Raw genomic sequence first — 20772 nt, 5'->3', positions numbered from 1 at the left:
ACTACCAGTTATATATATACATGGGGAGTGACCTAATAAATAGGAGCAGGAGCTCCCCCTGGTGGCCCGGAAAGTGAAGTGTGTTGCATGTTTGTGATACTTGGATGCAGTTATCCTTCTTTGCCTCCAAACATAGCATCACTCTCCCTGAGAGGAATGCAATACCACTGCGACGACCAGGACCCTGAGGTGCCGCCCATGTTTGTTTTGAGCATATAAAATGTAGCACAATAGTCACATATTGTGACAAATATTACATTATCTTCATTAACCTGCAACTGTAAATATCAGCTTCTTCTCTAATAACAACTTGGGAATGGTAATAACATACACTGCTCAAAAAAATAAAGGGAACACTTAAACAACAGAATATAACTCCAAATAAATCAAACTTCTGTGAAATCAAACTGTCCACTTAGGAAGCAACACTGTTTGTCAATCAATTTCACATGCTGTTGTGCAAATGGAATAGACAACAGATGGAAATTATTGGCAATTATCAAGGCTCACTCAATAAAGGAGTGGTTCTGCAGGTGGGGACCACAGACCACATCTCAGTATCAATGCTTTCTGGCTGATGTTTTGGTCTCTTTTGAATGTTGGTTGTGCTTTCACACTCGTGGTAGCGGACTCTATAACCCACACAAGTAGCTCAGGTAGTGCAGCTCATCCAGGATGGCACATAAATGCGAGCTGTGGCAAGAAGGTTTGCTGTGTCTGTCAGCGTAGTGTCCAGAGGCTGGAGATGCTACCAGGAGACAGGCCAGTACACCAGGAGACGTGGAGGGGGCCGTAGGAGGGCAACAACAAAGCAGCAGGACCGCTATCTTAGCCTTTGTGCAAGGAGGAACAGGAGCAGCACTGCCAGAGCCCTGCAAAATGACCTCCAGCAGGCCAAAAATGTGCATGTGTCTGCACAAACGGTTAGAAACCGACTCCATGAGGATGGTCTGAGTGCCCGACGTCCACAGATGGGGGTTGTGCTCACAGACCAACACCGTGCAAGATGCTTGACATTTGCCACAGAACTCCAGGATTGGCAAATTCGCCACTGGCGCCCTGTGCTCTTCACAGATGAAAGCGGGTTCACACTGAGCACATGTGACAGATACTAAGAAGAAAGGCGTGCACTCTGGGGGTGTGAGGCTGGTGCAGGCTGGACGTGGACTGGATCCAGTAGGCTCATATATTCGAAGAAACAACCGCACTCAGAGGATGAATTTAGAATGCATCACATACGTGAAATGTGTCAGTCTCCAGGACGGCGTCCTCCTCTTTCTCTATTACTTTTCACCTTTAAGTGAGGTTTGATAAAGACCCATCAAGGGGTCGAAACGTTACCTCAACACTTTATTAATTACTGTGGTGTTCATCAATAAAATTTCATGTATGTAACGCATTCTAAATTCATCCTCTGAGTGCGGTCGTTTCTTCGAATATATGAACAGATGTGACAGAGTCTGGAGACTCCATGGAAAGCGATCTTCTGCCTGCAACATCCTTCAGCATGACCGGTTTGGCAGTGGGTCAGTAATGCTGTGGGTGGCATTTCTTTGGAAGGCCGCACAGCCCTCCATATGCTTGCCCAACGTAGACTGACTGCCATTAGGTACCGAGATGAGATCCTCAGACCCCTTGTGAGACCATATGCTTGTGCGGTTGGCCCTGGGATCCTCCTAATGCAGGACAATGCGAGACCTCATGAGGCTGGAGTGTGTCAGCAGTTCCTACAAGTTGAAGGCATTGAAGCTATGGACTGGTCTGGCCGTTCCCCAGTCCTGAATCCTATTGACCACATCTAGGACATCATGTCTCGCACCATCCACCAACGTCACGTTGCACCACAGACTGTCCAGGAGTTGACGGATGCTTTAGTCCAGGTCTGGAAGGAGATCCCTCAGGAGACCATCCGCCGCCTCATCAAGAGCATGCCCAGGCATTGTAGGGAAATCATACAGGCACATGGAGGCAACACACACAACAGAACATCATTTCCTTGTCTTGAGGCATTTTCACTGAAGTTGAACCAGCCTGTAATTTGATTTTCCACTTTGATTTTGAGCATCATTCCAAATCCAGACTTCCACGGGATATTAATTTTGACTTACATTGATCATGTTTATGTTTTATTGTTCTCAACACATTCCACTATGTAATGAATAAAGATTTCCAACTGGAATATTTCATTCAGTGATATCTAGGATGTGGTATTTTAGTGTTCCCTTTATTTTTTTGAGCAGTGTGATAAATATTCCTAAGGTTTGGAGCAGAGCTGTGTCTGGTTTGAAGCCCCGCCACTAGGGGGGTGTTAATGAGCAAATAGATTCCTCATTGAGTTCAATGGCAGCTGTATGGATCTATATACAGGGAGCGCTCTAGTATTGGTGTGGTGTGAAGAGAAGCAACTGAATCCTAAATGTAGATGAGTAACAGATGAAATTAATGAAAAAAATGACAGAATTCAATTTTGCACATTTATAATTTTCCCTCGTCCCAGATTCATTGGGTGAATCCATGAGCTACATTTACTTTTAGCTGAGAAAAAAATGTGTATGTAAATCTATTGTGTGATACTGTCCGTTGAGCAGTGTATCTAATCCTATGTGATATGGTCTGCAGAGCCAGGTATCTAATCCCATCCTGTTTGATACTGTCTGCTGAGCTGTGCATCTAATCCTATCCTGTGTGATCCTGTGTGTTGAGCTGTATATCTAATCCCATCCTGTGTGATACTGTCTGCTGAGCTGTGTATCTAATCCTATTCTGTGTGATACTGTCTGCTGAGCTGTGTATCTAATCCCATCCTGTGTGATACTGTCTGCTGAGCTGTGCATCTAATCCTATCCTATGTGATCCTGTGTGCTGAGCTGTGTATCTAATCCTATCCTGTGTGATACTGTCTGCTGAGCTGTGTATCCAATCCTATCCTGTGTGATCCTTTCTGCTGAGCAGTGTATCTAATCCCATCCTGTGTGATCCTTTCTGCTGAGCTGTGTATCTAATCCCATCCTGTGTGATACTGTCTGCTGAGCTGTGCATCTAATCCTATCCTGTGTGATCCTGTGTGTTGAGCTGTGTATCTAATCCCATCCTGTGTGATACTGTCTGCTGAGCTGTATCTAATCCTATCCTGTGTGATCCTTTCTGCTGAGCTGTGTATCTAATCCTATCCTGTGTGATACTGTCTGCTGAGCTGTGCATCTAATCCTATCCTGTGTGATCCTGTGTGTTGAGCTGTGTATCTAATCCTATCCTGTGTGATACTGTCTGCTGAGCTGTGTATCTAACCCTATTCTGTGTGATACTGTCTGCTGAGCTGTGTATCTAATCCTATCCTGTGTGATACTGTCTGCTGATCCGTGTATCTAATCATATCCTGCGTGATACTTTCTGTTCTTCGTGTTCAGATATTGTAAAGTCAACATTTTAAGAAGTAAATTACTAACTGTAGCACATAGAAAATTTGGAATTGGACTATAATTGTGCCTAACAGCTTCTCTTGGCAAGTCAGTGTTTTGAAACCTTGTGCCAGGCTAGAAGAAGTTGGCACCAGTCCTGCCCAGGTGATTGGATGCCTGCTGGCTTGGAGGGAGGGGTTGTGAACCTGCGGCATCAAACACACAGTGACACTACAAGCATTGCACCTTGACCCAAGAGAAGAGGACGGGAGATCTCTCCGGACTGTCACTAACAAGGACAGGTACGTTGCCTTTCTGCTCACCACTTATGGCATTATACCATGGTCCCGTGGCTTCTCCAACCCCAAACGTCTTCGTTCCCAGATCAGTTCTTCTTGTCACTGTCACCTGTGCTCCTGATATTTTGCTGGCTCCCTTTTTGTCACATGCCCTTTTCGGATATGTTTCGTAAGCGGGGAAGCCACTAAAACAACTTCCTTCCTAGTTATTGGCACTGCCTGATCCCAAAGACGTGCATTGTGAGCTCCACATGGCAGGCAGCCTTTCCATATTCTCTCTTCGGTATTATTCTTATCGCCATTGTTAGTATGTTTCATGTTGGATATATTATGTATTTGCTTAGAAACAAAGTAGCCGTTGTCCTTAATACTTCAGACTCTGAGCCTACGTCTACTGTTCTGCAGGTCGATGCTGTCATGTGCAGAAACCGCAAGGGTCTGGTGGTAGGATGTCTGATCTGCATCTCCATTGTGTCTGGGATTATTGCTCTTATACTCAGTGTAGTGGGTAGCAGAAACATATATCAGCCATCACCTAACAAGGTAAGATCCCGCCATCAACCATTGCTGGCAGCGATGTCACCAGCTCTTCCAGAATTGTGATATTGGAATAAGGGATCGATCATTAATTAGGCAGGATCCCTACACTGCAGCTGCTGTAAAGGCGGTCGTACTGGTTGGTTGAGATAGAACTTATAGATTTTACAGTAACTTGATGGACAAAAGAGGAACTTATGGTGGAAATGCTCATTATTATTATTCATTTTTATAGCGCCATTTATTCCATGGCGCTTTACACGTGGAAGGGGCAATTATAGACAAGTACAATAAACATGAGCAAAACAAGGCACAAACAGGTACAGAAGGAGAGAGGACCTTGCCCGCGAGGGCTCACAGTCTGCAGGGGATGTGTGAGGATACAATAGGAGAGGGTAGATCTGGCTGTGCGGGGGTTCAGCAGACTAAGGATCACTGCAGGTTGTAGGCATGTCGGAAGAGCAGGGTCTTCAGGTTCTTTTTGAAGGTTTCTATGGTAGGTGACAGTCTGATGTGTTGTGGTAGAGTGTTCCAGAGTATGGGGGAAGCACGGGAGAAGTCTTGTATGCGGTTGTGGGAAGAAGACATAAGAGGGGAGTAGAGAAGGAGATCTTGTGAGGATCGGAGGTTGCGTGTAGGTAAGTACCGGCAGACGAGGTCACAGATGTATGGAGGAGACAGGTTGTGGATGGTTTTGTATGTCATAGTTAGGGTTTTGAACTGGAGCCTCTGGACAATAGGAAGCCAGTGAAGGGCTTGGCTGAGAGGGAAGGCTGGGGAATAGCTGGGAGACAGGTGGATTAATCGGGCAGCAGAGTGTAGGATGGATTGGAGTGGTGCCAGAGTGCTAGAGGGGAGGCCGGAGAGTAGGAGGTTGCAGTAGTCGTGGGAGATGATAAGGGCGTTCACTAGTGTTTTTGTGGTTTCATGGTCAAGGAATGCACGGATTCAGGAAATATGTTTGAGTTTGAGTAGGCAAGGGATGGGATATGTGGCTTGAAAGAGAGGGTAGAGTCGAGGATCACCCGAGGCACCGAGCGTGTGGTACTGGGGAAAGTGAGCAGCCATTGACATTGATGGATAGGTCTCGTGGAGAGGCAGAGTGAGAAGGGGGAAAGATGATGAATTCTGTTTTGTCCATGTTCAGTCTTAGAAAGAGAGCAGAAAAGAAAGCTGAAATAGCAGACAGACAGTGTGGGATTTTGGTCAGAAAGGAAGTGAGGTCAGGTCCAGAGAGGCAGATCTTTAAAGAGACAGTCCACTTTAAAATTAATAAATAAACATACATTACTGTGAAAGGCTTAAGCCCCCGTCACACATAGCGAGATCGCTAGCGAGATCGCTGCTGAGTTTTGTGACGCAACAGCGACCTCAGTAGCGATCTCGCTATGTGTGACACGTAGCAGCGACCAGGCCCCTGCTATGAGATCGCTGGTCGTGTCGGAATGGCCTGGACCATTTTTTGATCGTTGAGGTCCCGCTGGGTAGCACACATCGCTGTGTTTGACACCTTACCAACGACCTCGTTGACAGGACGTCCCATTGAATCATCATGAAATAGCATCGTGCTACAGGTCGCTACAGTTCGCCGCATCGCTGCTGCGTCGTTGGGGAGATCGCACTGTGTGACATCTCACCAGCGACCACATAGCGACGCAGCAACGATCCCTGACAGGTCGTATCGTTGTCGGGATCGCTTAAGCGTCGCTATGTGTGACGGGGCCTTTAGGCAGGTGTGGAATAAATGCTGCAGAGAAAGAAGCTTTGAAAAAAAGTAGTTTAATGCAAACAAAGTGAACAAAACAAATATAAATCCCATCAATAATTGGTGACCGCCCGTCGCCTTCATCACTCCTTTTTGGTATAGTTCACCTAGTTTTTCTTTCATTTAATTTTTATTTTGCTTTCTCAAACAAACACTTTTGTAACTGTTTATAACAAAAGAATATAGTTTTTGAAGGGGCTCAGCAGGGAGAACAGAGAACTGACCACAGAAAGAGGAGTCTAGGGTGGATGATCCGGCCCCACAGCCCTGATCTCACATAATCCAGTCTATCTAGGCTCATCTGAAGACACAGAAGGATCTGCGCACACCTCATGCATAGAAGAACTGGGGTCAGTTCTCCAAGGTGTTTGGAACAACCTACTGCCAAGTTTTCTCAAAATCTGCATTCAAGTGATGAGAAGAAGTCATGGAGGCGATAGTCGGTTGATATCGATGGGATTTACATTTCTCTTTCCTTCATTCACATTGTATTTTGTTGATAAGCTATTAACGCTTCTGTTACTGAAAGCTTCTTAATTTCAAGCATTTTTTCCACACCGGCCTGGCCTACAAGTTTTTGCATAGTACTGTATATTAAAATGTGCAATTATGTATACTTTCGTATTATAAGCAAAGGTCCATCTCACCTCTAGTCCTGATTCCTACTAGCTTCTCCTCCCGCACTTTGCTTGTTACAGAAGAGTGTTTCCTGTGTTGGACACATCATTAGATGTGTGTGGAGGGGGCTAGCTGGGTGCTTATTTCATAAGCTAAAGGTACCGTCACACTAGACGATATCGCTAGCGATCCGTGACGTTGCAGCGTCCTGGCTAGCGATATCGTCCAGTGTGACAGGCAGCAGCGATCAGGCCCCTGCTGTGCTGTCGCTGGTCGGGGAAGAAAGTCCAGAACTTTGTTTCGTCGCTGGCTCTCCCGCTGACATCGCTGAATCGGCGTGTGTGACACCGATTCAGCGATGTCTTCGCTGGTAACCAGGGTAAACATCGGGTTACTAAGTGCAGGGCCGCGCTTAGTAACCCGATGTTTACCCTGGTTACCATCGTTAAAGTAAAAAAAAACAAACGCTACATACTTACCTACCGCTGTCTGTCCCCGGCGCTGTGCTTCTCTGCTCTGGCTGTGAGCACAGCGGCCGGAAAGCAGAGCGGTGACGTCACCGCTCTGCTTTCCGGCTGCCCGGCGCTCACAGCCAGAGCAGAGAAGCACAGCGCCGGGGACAGACAGCGGTTGGTAAGTATGTAGTGGTTGTTTTTTTTACTTTAACGATGGTAACCAGGGTAAACATCGGGTTACTAAGCGCGGCCCTGCGCTTAGTTACCCGATGTTTACCCTGGTTACCGGCATCGTTGGTCGCTGGAGAGCTGTCTGTGTGACAGCTCTCCAGCGACCAAACAGCGACGCTGCAGCGATCCGGATCGTTGTCGGTATCGCTGCAGCGTCGCTTAGTGTGACGGTACCTTAAGCCAGCTCCCATCAATCATGACTGAGAACAGCTTCAAATAATTAACTGAGCAATCAGCCAGCCCCCTACATGGTTGAAGATGGTTGGCTTAGCTAATGAAATTAACAGTAAGCCAACTATGCTGATGTAATAAGGCTGGATTCACACTTATCCTGTCCTCTACACTGAGCACTGCCTTGTAGGTATCCCTATAAAACTTCTGAAAGACATGATCCAGATGGAGCCAGGTTTCTTGGGAGATACTACTGTGTTTTCTCTTTTTAAATCATAATGACAACCCAAAACATCCAAATGACCCTGATCAAAAGTTCACATAACCTGGTAATTTTGGCCTGATAACATGCACAGAAGTTGACACAAATGGGTTTGCATGGCTACTAAAGGTAACATCCTCACCTGTGACCTGTTCGCTTGTAATCAGTGTGTGTGCATAAAAGCTGAGTGAGTTTCTGGGATCCAGACATACTCTTGCATGTTTCATCCAGCCACAGACGTTTCTGGATTGTGAGTCATGGGGAAAGCATAATGCCAATCAGCAGCATTCAAACTGTGATTAACAAATGGAAAATCAGGGGCTCTGTAAAAACAAAACCACGGTCAGGTAGACCAACAAGGATTTCATCCACAACTGCCAGGAAAATTGATCGGGATGCAAAGAAAAACCCACAAATAACATCAGCTGACATACAGGATTCTGAAAACTAGTGGTGTGTCTGTTTCAAGATGCACAATTAGAAGGCACTTGAAGAAAAATTGGCTGCATGGTCGAGTCGCCAGAAGAAAGCCATTACTGCGTAAATGGCACAAAGTATCTTGCCTACAATACACAAAACAGCACAGAGACAAGCCTCAAAACTGCTGGAACAAGGTAATTTGGAGTGACGAGACCAAAATTAAACTTTTTGTCCACAACTATAAACTTTACATTTGGAGAGAGGTCAACAAGGCCTATGATGAAAGGAACACCATTCCTACTCTAAAGCACAGAGGTGGATCACTGAAGTTTTGGGGATGCGTGGGCTACAAAGGCACAGGAAACGTGGTCGAAATTGAAGGAAAGATGAATGCAGCGCATTATCAGCAAATACTGGAGGCAAATTTGCACTCATCAGCCTGGAACCTGCGCATCGGACGTACTTGGACGATTCAACATGACAACGATTTAAAACACAAGGCCAAGTCGACCTTTCATTGGCTACAGCAGAACAAAGTGAAGGTTCTGGAGTGGCCATCTCAGTCTCCTGACCTCAATATCATTGAGCCACTCTGGGGAGATCTCAAGCGCGCAGTTCAAGCTAGACAGAACAGGAATTTACAAGGAACTGGAGACTTTTTGCCAAGAAGAGTGGGCAGCTTTACATTTGAGAAAATAAAGAACTTCATCCACAACTACAACAAAAGACTTCAAACTGTCATTGATGTTAGAGGAGGAAATACATGGTATTAAGAAATGGGGTATGTGAACTTTTGATCAAGGTCATTTGTATGTTTTGGGTTGTCATTATGATTTAAAAAGAGAAAACACAGTAGTTTGACAATGAATGGCTTCACCCAACCGCTAACCATGAGTGGAAAAAAAGTTTAGGTGTTATCATTCATATTCCCTGAAAAAAGGCCAAAAAAGCAAAAATACTGCCAGAGTATGTAAATATTTGAGCACAACTGTACTTTGAAATCAGTTTGGCCTCTTCTCCCTGGTTTCCATAATTTTAAGTAGACACAAAAGGTCGGTTTATCCGGCTATTTGGAGGTCTTGAGTGGAAATGCAAGTGCTCAGCGTAGACCACAGTGTAAGGGTAGCGTCACACAGTGGCATTTTGATCGCTACGACGGCACGATTCGTGACGTTCCAGCGATATACTTACGATCTCGCTGTGTCTGACACGCTCCTGCGATCAGGGACCCCGCTGAGAATCGTACGTCGTAGCAGATCGTTTGAAACTTTCTTTCGTCGTCTAGTGTCCCGCTGTGGCGGCATGATCGCATGGTGTAACAAAGGTGTGCACGATATTGTATACAATGTGCGCATAGTAACCAACAGCTTCTACATCGCAAATACATCGTGAAGTTATCGCTCCAGCGTCGTGCATTGCGAAGTGTGACCGCAGTCCACGACGCTGGAGCGATATTGGAGCGATGCTGGAGCGTCACGGATCGTGCCGTCGTAGCGACCAAAGTGCCACTGTGAGACGGTACCTTAAGTGTGAATGAGGCAAAGAAATAACATAATCAGAAAATATTTATTTCTGTTTTAGGATTTATTGTCACATCCACGGGGGATCACTTTCTTATTCCATGCAATTAAAGGATTTCCTGCATTGTGACATGTGAAATTTGTATCTGCTCCACAAGAGTTACGGCTCTATTTACAACCTTGTGGGACTGGTAGAAACTTCCTCCTTTCAATTACGTCCTTCCTGCAGCCCTCTGACTCCAGTCTCTGGCTCTTGTTGGCATATAATGTAACCTTTAAATTATTATGAAAATTTGTTGTTTTTTTTCAGTTTTAGGTTTTAAAAAACACCTTGTGCAAAGAAAAAAACGGGGGGGAATGTAATTTCTGTGAAGCGAATCCTAATGGAAAAATGCTACAAACTAAGCACTGTCCAATCATAAAGCTGAATAAAAAAAAGAAAAAAAAAGAAAAGAAGGAATTAAACTGTTAGAAAAACGGCTTCAGGAAACAAAAAAACTTCCCAAACAAGGAGGGTTTCTTGAGGTGGTTTCCTTTCCTGAATCGCCTGAAAAAAAAAAAAAACTACATGGGCACATATTTATTTTTTCTAAAGCTTTTTTTTTTTGCAGACTTCTGATTGGATAGCGCCTAGTTTGGACCTTTTTCCATCTGGAGCCGCATCACAGAAGTGACAGGCGCTTTTGTTTGGTGGAAGAAAAATGTGTTTTGGGGGGAGTACAGCAGCTCAGCTCCACATCATACGGAGCTCTGCTGTTTATAACTAGCCACCACCAGAGTAGAAAACAGCTGTTTGGTGGGGTTTTGTGAGTGTTGGACCCCCACTGATCCAGAATTGTTCTAAGCTTTGTATGTCGGGCAACATCATCCACAGAAAATGATGAGAGTGCTTAGCCCCACCAGGACCTCAAACGAAATCAATGCCCTGGGGTCCCAGAAACCTAGCTTTGTTTCACGTGTCAAATAGTAGTCTGCCATCGATCTGATTATAAAGACCTATCCTAAAGAAGAGTCATCAGTATCTTAGTCCCAAAAACCCTTTAACCCCTTCCCGACCTTTGACGCCACGTAGGCGTCATGAAAGTCGGTGCCAATCCGACCCATGACGCCTATGTGGCGTCATGTAAAGATCGCGTCCCTGCAGGCCGGGCGAAAGGGTTAACTCCCATTTCACCCGATCTGCAGGGACAGGGGGAGTGGTAGTTTAGTCCCCCCCCCCCCCCCGTGGCTACGATCGCTCTGATTGGCTGTTGAAAGTGAAACTGCCAATCAGAGCGATTTGTAATATTTCACCTATTATAACGGGTGAAATATTACAATCCAGCCATGGCCGATGCTGCAATATCATCGGCCATGGCTGGAAATACTAATGTGCCCCCACCCCACCGATCTCCACCCCAGCCCCCCGATCTGTCCGGTACACTGCTCCGGCTCCCCTCTGTCCTGTGCTCCGCTCCCCCTGTGCTCTTGTCCGCTCCCCCCGTGCTTCAATCACCCCCCCCGTGCTCCGATCACCCCCCTTGCACTCCGATCCACCCCCCTCCGTGCTCCGTTCCACCCCCCCGTGCTCCGTTCCACCCCCCCGTGCTCCATTCCACCCCCCCGTGCTCCGTTCCACCCCTCCTGCGCTCCGATTCACCCCCCCATGCTCCGATCCCCCCCCTCGTGCTTCCCCCCACCCTATCATACTTACCGATCCTGCCGGGGTCCGTCCGTCTTTTCCCCGGGCGCCGCCATCTTCCAAAATGGCGGGCGCATACGCAGTGCGCCCGCCGAATCTGCCGGCCGGCAGATTCGTTCCAAAGTGCATTTTGATCACTGAGATATAATCTATCTCAGTGATCATAATAAATGACCCCCCCCCCCCTTTGTCACCCCCATAGGTAGGGACAATAAAAATAATTTTTTTTTTTCCACTAATGTTAGAATAGGGTTAGGGTTAGGGGTAGGGTTAGGGTTAGGGGTAGGGTTAGGGGTAGGGTTAGGGTTAGGGCTAGGGTTAGGGTTAGGGGTGGGGTTAGGGGTAGGGTTAGGGTTAGGGCTAGGGTTAGGGGTAGGGTTAGGGTTAGGGCTAGGGTTAGGGGTAGGGTTAGGGCTAGGGTTAGGGCTAGGGTTAGGGTTAGGGGTAGGGGTAGGGTTAGGGGTAGGGGTAGGGGTAGGGTTAGGGTTTCGGTATGTGCACACGTATTCTGGTCCTCTGCGGATTTTTCCGCTGCAGATTTGATAAATCCACAGTGCTAAACCGCTGCGGATTTATGGCGGATTTACCGCGTTTTTTCTGCGCATTTCACTGCGGTTTTACAACTGCGATTTTCTATTTGAGCAGTTGTAAAACCGCTGCGGAATCCGCACAAAGAAGTGACATGCTGCGGAATGTAAACCGCTGCGTTTCCGTGCAGTTTTTCCGCAGCGTGTGTACAGCGATTTTTGTTTCCCATAGGTTTACATTGAACTGTAAACTCATGGGAAACTGCTGCGGATCCGCAGCGTTTTCCGCAGCGTGTGCACATACCTTTAGAATTAGGCCATGTGCACACGGTGCGGATTTGGCTGCGGATCCGCAGTGGATTGGCCGCTGCGGATTCGCAGCAGTGTTCCATCAGGTGTACAGTACCATGTAAATATATGGAAACCAAATCCGCTGTGCCCATGGTGCGGAAAATACCGCGCGGAAACGCTGCGTTGTATTTTCCGCAGCATGTCAATTCTTTGTGCGGATTCCGCAGCGTTTTACACCTGTTCCTCAATAGGAATCCGCAGGTGAAATCCGCACAAAAAACACTGGAAATCCGCGGAAAATCCGCAGGTAAAACGCAGTGCCTTTTACCCGCGGATTTTTCAAAAATGATGCTGAAAAATCTCACACGAATCCGCAACATGGGCACATAACCTTAGGGTTAGGGTTGGAATTAGGGTTGTGGTTAGGGGTGTGTTGTGGTTAGGGTTGTGATTAGGGTTATGGCTACAGTTGGGATTAGGGTTAGGGGTGTGTTGGGGTTAGGGTTAGGGTTAGGGCTGTGATTAGGGTTATGGCTACAGTTGGGATTAGGGTTAGGGATGTGTTGGGGTTAGGGTTAGGGCTGTGATTAGGGTTATGGCTACAGTTGGAATTAGGGTTGTGGTTAGGGTTAGGGGTGTGTTGGGGTTATGGTTGTGGTTAGGGGTTTGTTGGGGTTAGGGTTGTGATTAGGGTTATGGCTACAGTTGGGATTAGGGTTAGGGGTGTGTTGGGGTTAGTGTTGGAGGTAGAATTGAGGGGTTACCACTGTTTAGGCACATCAGGGGTCTCCAAACGCAACATGGCGCCACCATTGATTCCAGCCAATCTCGTATTCAAAAAGTCAAATGGTGCTCCCTCAATTCCGAGCCCTGACGTGTGCCCAAACAGTGGTTTACCCCCACATATGGGGTTCCAGCATACTCAGGATAAACTGCGCAACAATTACTGGGGTCCAATTTCTCTTGTTACCCTTGTGAAAATAAAAAAATGCTTGCTAAAACATCATTTTTGAGGAAAGAAAAATGATTTTTTATTTTCACGGCTCTACGTTGTAAACGTCTGTGAAGCACTTGGGGGTTCAAAGTGCTCACCACATATCTAGATAAGTTCCTTGGGGGGTCTAGTTTCTAAAATGGGGTCACTTGTGGGGGGTTTCTACTGTTTAGGCACACCAGGGGCTCTGCAAACGCAACGTGACGCCCGCAGACCATTCCATCAAAGTCTGCATTTCAAAAGTCACTACTTCCCTTCTGAGCCCCGACGTGTGCCCAAACAGTGGTTTACCTCCACACATGGGGTATCAGCGTACTCAGGAGAAACTGAACAACAACTTTTGGTGTCCAATTTCTCCTGTAACCCTTGGGAAAATAAAAAATTCTGGGCTAAATAATTATTTTTGAGGAAAGAAAACGTATTTATTATTTTCACGGCTCTGCATTATAAACTTCTGTGAAGCACTTGGGGGTTCAAAGTGCTCACCACACATCTAGATAAGTTCCTTTCGGGGTCTAGTTTCCAAAATGGGGTCACTTGTGGGGGGTTTCTACTGTTAAGCCACATCAGGGGCTCTGCAAACGCAACGTGACGCCCACAGAGCATTCCATCAAAGTCTGCATTTCAAAACGTCACTACTTCACTTCCGAGCCCCGGCATGTGCCCAAACAGTGGTTTACCCCCACATATGGGGTATCAGCGTACTCAGGAGAAACTGGACAACAAATTTTGGGGTCAAATTTCTCCTGATACCCTTGGGAAAATAAAAAATTGCAGGCTAAAAGATCATTTTTGAGAAAATAATTTTTATTTTTATTTTCATGGCTCTGCGTTATAAACTTCTGTGAAGCACTTGGGGGTTCAAAGTCCTCACCACACATCTAGATTAGTTCCTTTGGTGGACTAGTTTCCAAAATGGGGTCATTTCTGGGGGATCTCCAATATTTAGGCACACAGGGGCTCTCCAAACGCGACATGGTGTCCGCTAACAATTGGAGCTAATTTTCCATTCAAAAAGTCAAATGGCGCGCCTTCCCTTCCGAGCCCTGCCGAGTGCCCAAACAGTGGTTTACCCCCACATATGAGGTATCAGCGTACTCGGGAGAAATTGCCCAACAAATTTTATGATCCATTTTATCCTATTGCCCATGTGATAATGGAAAAATTGAGGCGAAAAGAATTTTTTTGTGAAAAAAAAGTACTTTTTCATTTTTACAGATCAATTTGTGAAGCACCTGAGTGTTTAAAGTGCTCACTAGGCATCTAAATAAGTTCCTTGGGGGGTCTAGTTTCCAAAATGGGGTCACTTGTGGGGGAGCGCCAATGTTTAGGCACACAGGAGCTTTCCAAACGCGACATGGTGTCTGCTAACGATGGAGATAATTTTTCATTCAAAAAGTCAAATGGCGCTCCTTCCCTTCCGAGCCTTACCATGTGCCCAAACAGTGGTTTACCCCCACATATGAGGTATCAGTGTACTCAGGAGAAATTGCCCAACAAATTTTAGGATCCATTTTATCCTGTTGCCCATGTGAAAATGAAAAAATTGAGGCTAAAAGAATTTTTTTGTGAAAAAAAAGTACTTTTTCATTTTTACGGATCAATTTGTGAAGCACCTGGAGGTTCAAAGTGCTCACTATGCATCTAGATAAGTTCCCTGGGGCGTCTAGTTTCCAAAATGGGGTCACTTGTGGGGGAGCTCCAATTTTTAGGCACACGGGGGCTCTCCAAACGTGACATGGTGTCCGCTAAAGTGTGGAGACAATTTTTGATTCAAAAAGTCAAATGGCGCTCCTTCCCTTCCAAGCCCTGCCGTGCGCCCAAACAGTGGTTTACCCCCACATATGAGGTATCAGCGTACTCAGGACAAATTGGACAACAACTTACATGGTTCAGTTTCTCCTTTTACCATTGGGAAAATAAAAAAATTGTTGCTAAAAGATAATTTTTGTGACTAAAAAGTTAAATGTTCATTTTTTCCTTCCATGTTGCTTCTGCTGCTGTGAAGCACCTGAAGGGTTAATAAACTTCTGGAATGTGGTTTTGAGTACCTTGAGGGGTGCAGATTTTAGAATGGTGTCACTTTTGGGTATTTTCAGCCATATAGACCCCTCAAACTGACTTCAAATGTGAGGTGGTCCCTAAAAAAATGGTTTTGTAAATTTCGTTGTAAAAATGAGAAATCGCTGGTCAAATTTTAACCCTTATAACTTCCTAGCAAAAAAAAATTTTGTTTCCAAAATTGTGCTGATGTAAAGTAAACATGTGGGAAATGTTATTTATTAACTATTTTGTGTCACATACCTCTCTGGTTTAACAGAATAAAAATTCAAAATGTGAAAATTGCGAAATTTTCAAAATTTTCGCCAAATTTCCGTTTTTATCACAAATAAACGCATAATTTATTGACCTAAATTTACCACTAACATGAAGCCCAATATGTCACGAAAAAACAATCTCAGAACCGCTAGGATCCGTTGAAGCGTTCCTGAGTTATTACCTCATAAAGGGACACTGGTCAGAATTGCAAAAAACGGCAAGGTCTTTAAGGTCAAAATAGGCTGGGTCATGAAGGGGTTAATCCAGAAAATGGTGCAAATTTTGGTGCAACTGCACTTGCTGATAGCTAATGTAGGTTTCATTTTCTGATTTAAAAATCTTGGTGTACTTTGGATGGTTCTTAAGAGGCAAGCGCATTTAATGGCCTATTTAGACGGTCTGATATTCAGATTAATAAAAACTCTTGATTCTGATTAGTGGCCCGACTACATCAGCAGGCAAACACCTGACAATGGGGAAGACGCTCACTCGTAGGAGTGGAGGAGGGGGGGGGATGAGTTTAAAGGGGTTTTTCAGTGAAAAATAAGGATAACTTATTGAAAGGTGGAGGTCTGACCACCAGGAACTTCACGAATCAGCAAAATGGGGAGTGGTTATCTCCATTAGTCGGGAGTTGACTTCCTGACCGCCATCCATTCATTCTCTATGAGGCGACCAGAAAAAGCTAAGTGCAGCCCTCTGAGGAATGAATGTAGAGCCGGTCAGGCATGCTCACTGACACGACGCCATCTTATGGGGATAAAAGAGACCCATTCTGACAATCGGCGCTGGTCCAGCAGCTGGATCCCCTCCCAACAGTAAGTGATCACCTAGCCCATGGATGAGCCATAAATGGTTTTCACTGAACAATCCCTTTAAGCAAGCTCGTTCTTGGTAGCACATTGGACTGGGTAAACAGGTGATGTACTGCTAATAACAATGCTAGTTTATGGGCACAGAAAGATTGTTTTAATGATCGTCCTGTGCACATAAAAGTGCGTTCAGCCTGTCCAAACCAGCTATTAAACACACTGCTGTCTGGCAGGTCTTAAATCCTCTGCAGCACTGTGGATAGAGCCTTAATTAGATCTGATATTAATTAATGCCTCGTTATTGGATGAGGAGCACACGCCCTTTCTGGTTATTTGCACATATTATATAGAGCAGGATATACGCAGCTCGCGGGCGTCACACGCCCTGTGGTGTCAGGGTATAAACAAACACAAAAAGGCTTATAAAGTCATAGTCGTAAAAGTGGCTCCTCCAAGTTATCACTTCTCGTATATGATTTACAAGAAAACATCTGAGTGCTAAATGGAGGAAGTAGAGAGAGATTGCTGCAACCGACCACATTGTCACCCATTTGTATTTATGGTCACTTTATAGCAGTGGATGTCTTAAGGGCAGAGACAGACTGCCATATTTCTCGTGCGAGAATCGCATGGCATTGTACGCACTGGCCTGGCACCTCTCCTGACCTGAGCAAGACAGCATCATGGATTACTATGCAGCCGTCAAGCTCAGGTCAGGAGAAGCGACAGCCAGTATGAGGTTTACGATGAGGTTCTCGCACCAGAAATACGGCAGTCTGTCTCTGCCCTTATAGTGCATCACATAGTATGCGGTATTACGTCATGTGTTACACCAGGCGTTATGTCATTATATTGCCCATGGTCAGTACTTATTAGTGTTATTTCTGGATTATGCTTTATTATGAGGCATCTTCTCCTCTGCGGCCTTTTATAACCTGCTATATATATTTATATATTCAGATATTGTTATTGGATTGTGTTTCTATATGACCGTATATTTTGTGGGTCATGTCTTGCAGTACGGCTTGGTGTTTGATGCCGGATCATCTCATACTTCACTCTACCTCTACCAGTGGCCGGCACACAAGGAGAATGACACTGGGATAGTTTCTCAGATCCACATGTGCGAGGTTCACGGTACAGTTTTCCCGTTATACAACACCAGGGAGTATTGAATGTCATTTGTTACCTGGTGTAAATGCCACTGTTCTGCTGAATCAGACAATGTTTTGCTTTTTTCCTGCGCCTCTCCGTTTCCAAGATAAGACCTTTTCTTCATTGTACCTAAAATTCTAGTCTTATTAGTCAAATGGGCGTCATCTTCAACACTTTTGTGGGCGTGTCCACGAGGTTCATGCCCACTTGCCTAACAAGTTTAGATTTATAAAAAGGAAAGAAAGGCTCATCTCGCAGGAACAGAGAGGATCAGGAACAAAAGGAAAACTACACCGGATTCAGGAGAACAGCGGTATTTACACTAAATAACCCTTTGGGGTGTATGCAAGCACCATGCAAAACAGAGCTGTACCACGTCCATGGGGCTGGGACAACATGGCAACTTTGGCCGCAACAGCTGTCGTGTGACCAAGGTTTGCTAGGTATCGCCGCAGAATAAAAGTGGAGTCAGATTGCGACCACCAGGGGTAATGCGACTAGGAAGTCGCAAAAAATCCAACGCGGATGGACTTCTTGCAACTTGCCTGTTGGGGTATCATCAGGGTCCCAACGTGACCCCATTCACTTGTATTGCATTGCGATAAATCAGCGACACCTAGCAAACTTTGGTCATGCAACAGGTGTAGCGACCAAAGTTACTGGGTAGCCCGGCCTTACGGTCACCTGCCATAAATGTGTAATTTTTTGTTACCGGATGTAAATGCTGCTGTGCTTCTGAATCTGGTCTGTCTTACATGGCCATTTAAAATATATATTAACACACGTGGAATTATATACTTAACAAAAAAGTGTGAAACAACTGAAATTATGTCTTATATTCTAGGTTATTCAAAGTAGCCACCTTTTGCTTTGATGACTGCTTTGCACACTCTTGGCATTCTCTTGATGAGCTTCAAGAGGTAGTCACCGGGAATGGTTTTCACTTCACAGGTGTGCCCTGTCAGGTTTAATAAGTGGGATTTCTTGCCTTATAAATGGGGTTGGTACCATCAGTTGTGTTGTGCAGAAGTCTGGTGGATACACAGCTGATAGTACTACTGAATAGACTGTTAGAATTTGTATTATGTCAAGAAAAAAGCAGCTAAGAAAAACGAGTCGCCATCATTACTTTAAAGGGCCACTGTCACCTCCTCCAGCTGTTATAAACTAAAAGAGCCACCTTGTGCAGCAGTAATGCTGCATTCTAACAAGGTGGCTCTTTTAGTTTTTGGTGCATTTATTCCCAGGCTCACTGCGCCTGCACCAGACAGTACTACACAGCGCAGGCGCCGGATTTCATGCGAAAACAGCGCAGAGGGGGCGGCGCCCGGCGCCCCTGAAGATCTGAGTGACGGCAGTGTGGCGTTTCAAGCAGGGGGGGTGAGGAACTGCCTCCCTGTCTAAAGACAGGTATTTTGGAGAAGTTATAAAACGCTTTATTTTGGGAATAAATGCACCAAAAACTAAAAGAGACACCTTGTTAGAATGTAGCATTACTGCTGCACAAGGTGGCTCTTTTAGTTTATAACAGCTGGAGGGGGTGACAGTGGCCCTTTAAGAAATGAAGGTCAGGCAGTCCGAAAAATTGGAAAAACTTTGAAAGTGTCCCCAAGTGCAGTTGCAAAAACCATTAAGCGCTACAAAGAAACTGGCTCACATGAGGACTGCCCCAGGAAAGGAAGACCAAGAGTCACCTCTGCTTCTGAGAATAAGTTTATCAGAGTCACCAGCCTCAGAAATCGCAGGTTAACAGCTGCTCAGATTAGAGACCAGGTCAGTGCCACACAGAGTTCTAGCAGCAGACACATCTCTACAACAACTGTTATGAGAAGACTTTGTGCAGCAGGCCTTCATTGTAAAATAGCTGTTAGGAAACCACTGCTAAGGACAAGCAACAAGCAGAAGAGACTTGTTTGGGCTAAAGAACACAAGGAATGGACATTAGACCAGTGGAAATCCATGCTTAGGTCTGATGAGTCCAAATTTGAGATATTTGGTTCCAACGACTGGGTCTTTGTGTGATGCAGAAAAGGTGAACGGATGGACTCTACATGCCTGGTTCCCATCGTGAAGCATAGAGGAGGAGGTGTGATGGTGTGGGGGTGCTTTGCTGGTTACACTGTTGGGGATTTATTCAAAATTGAAGGCATACTGAACCAGCATGGCTACCACAGAATCTTGCAGCGGCATGCTATTCCATCCGGTTTGCGTTTAGATGGACCATTATTTATTTTTCAACAGGACAATGACCCCAAACACACCTCCAGGCTGTGTAAGGACAATTTGACCAAGAAGGAGAATGATGGGGTGCTACGCCAGATGACCTGAACCCAATCGAGATTGTTTGGGGTGAGCTGGACCGCAGAGTGATTGCAAAAGGGCCAACAAGTGCTAATCATCTCTGGGAACTCCTTCAAAATTGTTGGAAGACCATTTCCGGTGACTACCTCTTGAAGCTCATCAAGAGAATGCCAAGATTGTGCAAAGCAGTCATCAAAGCAAAAGGTGGCTACTTTGAAGAACCTAGAATATAAGACATATTTTCAGTTGTTTCACACTTTTTTGTTAAGTATATAATTCCACATGTGTTACTTCATAGTTTTGATGCCTTCAGTGTGAATGTACAATTTTCATAGTCAGGTTATTAAATCAGGTAATGTCTGAGAGACTCGCAAAAATGAAAGATTGTACAAAATGGTGGTCACTACCCACAGCAGCCAATCAGAGCACTTGTTTTGTTTTTGTAAGCTGTTCAGGAAAAATTAAAACTGAGATCTGATTGGTTGCTATGGACAAACAACACCATGATATGTCTACATTGGTTTCTGTTCACAAGACTAATGTTCTTCACTATTATTTTCAAGCATAGAGAATGGAGAGGTTATCTGATGGTATTACACAGGATGGGCTTAGATACACAGCTCTGCAGCCAGTATCACCAAAAATGGGATTATAAAGCAGCTCAGCAGTTGGTATCACACAGGATAGGATTAGATACTCAGCTCAGCAGACAGTATCACACAGAATAGGATTAGATACACAGCTCAGCAGTCAGTGTCACCCAGGCTGTGATTAGATACGCAGCTGAGCAGCTAGTTTCACCCAGGATGGGATTAGATACACCAGCATCACACAGGACAGCATTAGATGCACACCAGACAGTATCACCCAGGATAGAATTAGATATACAGCGGGGTTAAGGGGTCCTCTGGGGTGATGTTATAACAGCTAGATGGTATACCTTCCCACAGGTGAAGTATATCCCCAGGGCTTCCCGATGTGTAGATGGAAGATGGTGAGGGGTACTGTAAAGAACG

At 45.3% G+C, this 20772-nt stretch overlaps 1 protein-coding gene across 2 annotated transcripts in view; it reads left to right on the top strand.

Annotated features, from left to right (window-relative positions):
• The first annotated feature begins 3602 nt into the window (after nucleotides 1-3602).
• LOC138662271 (ectonucleoside triphosphate diphosphohydrolase 8-like) overlaps nucleotides 3603-20772 on the top strand; it is a 42993-nt gene continuing 25823 nt past the window's right edge. Inside the window, exons 1-3 of one of the 2 annotated variants that reach the window (XM_069747678.1) lie at nucleotides 3603-3700; nucleotides 4103-4240; nucleotides 17320-17437. In XM_069747678.1, coding sequence (XP_069603779.1) covers nucleotides 4115-4240; nucleotides 17320-17437 — 244 coding nt within the window. In that variant the 5' untranslated portion in view covers nucleotides 3603-3700; nucleotides 4103-4114. The remainder of the gene's footprint in view (nucleotides 3701-4102; nucleotides 4241-17319; nucleotides 17438-20772) is intronic. The other variant, XM_069747679.1, reaches the window with a different exon arrangement.

The sequence above is a fragment of the Ranitomeya imitator genome, chromosome 2 (genome assembly GCF_032444005.1).
Source record: "Ranitomeya imitator isolate aRanImi1 chromosome 2, aRanImi1.pri, whole genome shotgun sequence".
Lineage (NCBI taxonomy): Eukaryota > Metazoa > Chordata > Amphibia > Anura > Dendrobatidae > Ranitomeya > Ranitomeya imitator.
This window is presented reverse-complemented; position numbering and strand designations above follow the sequence as displayed.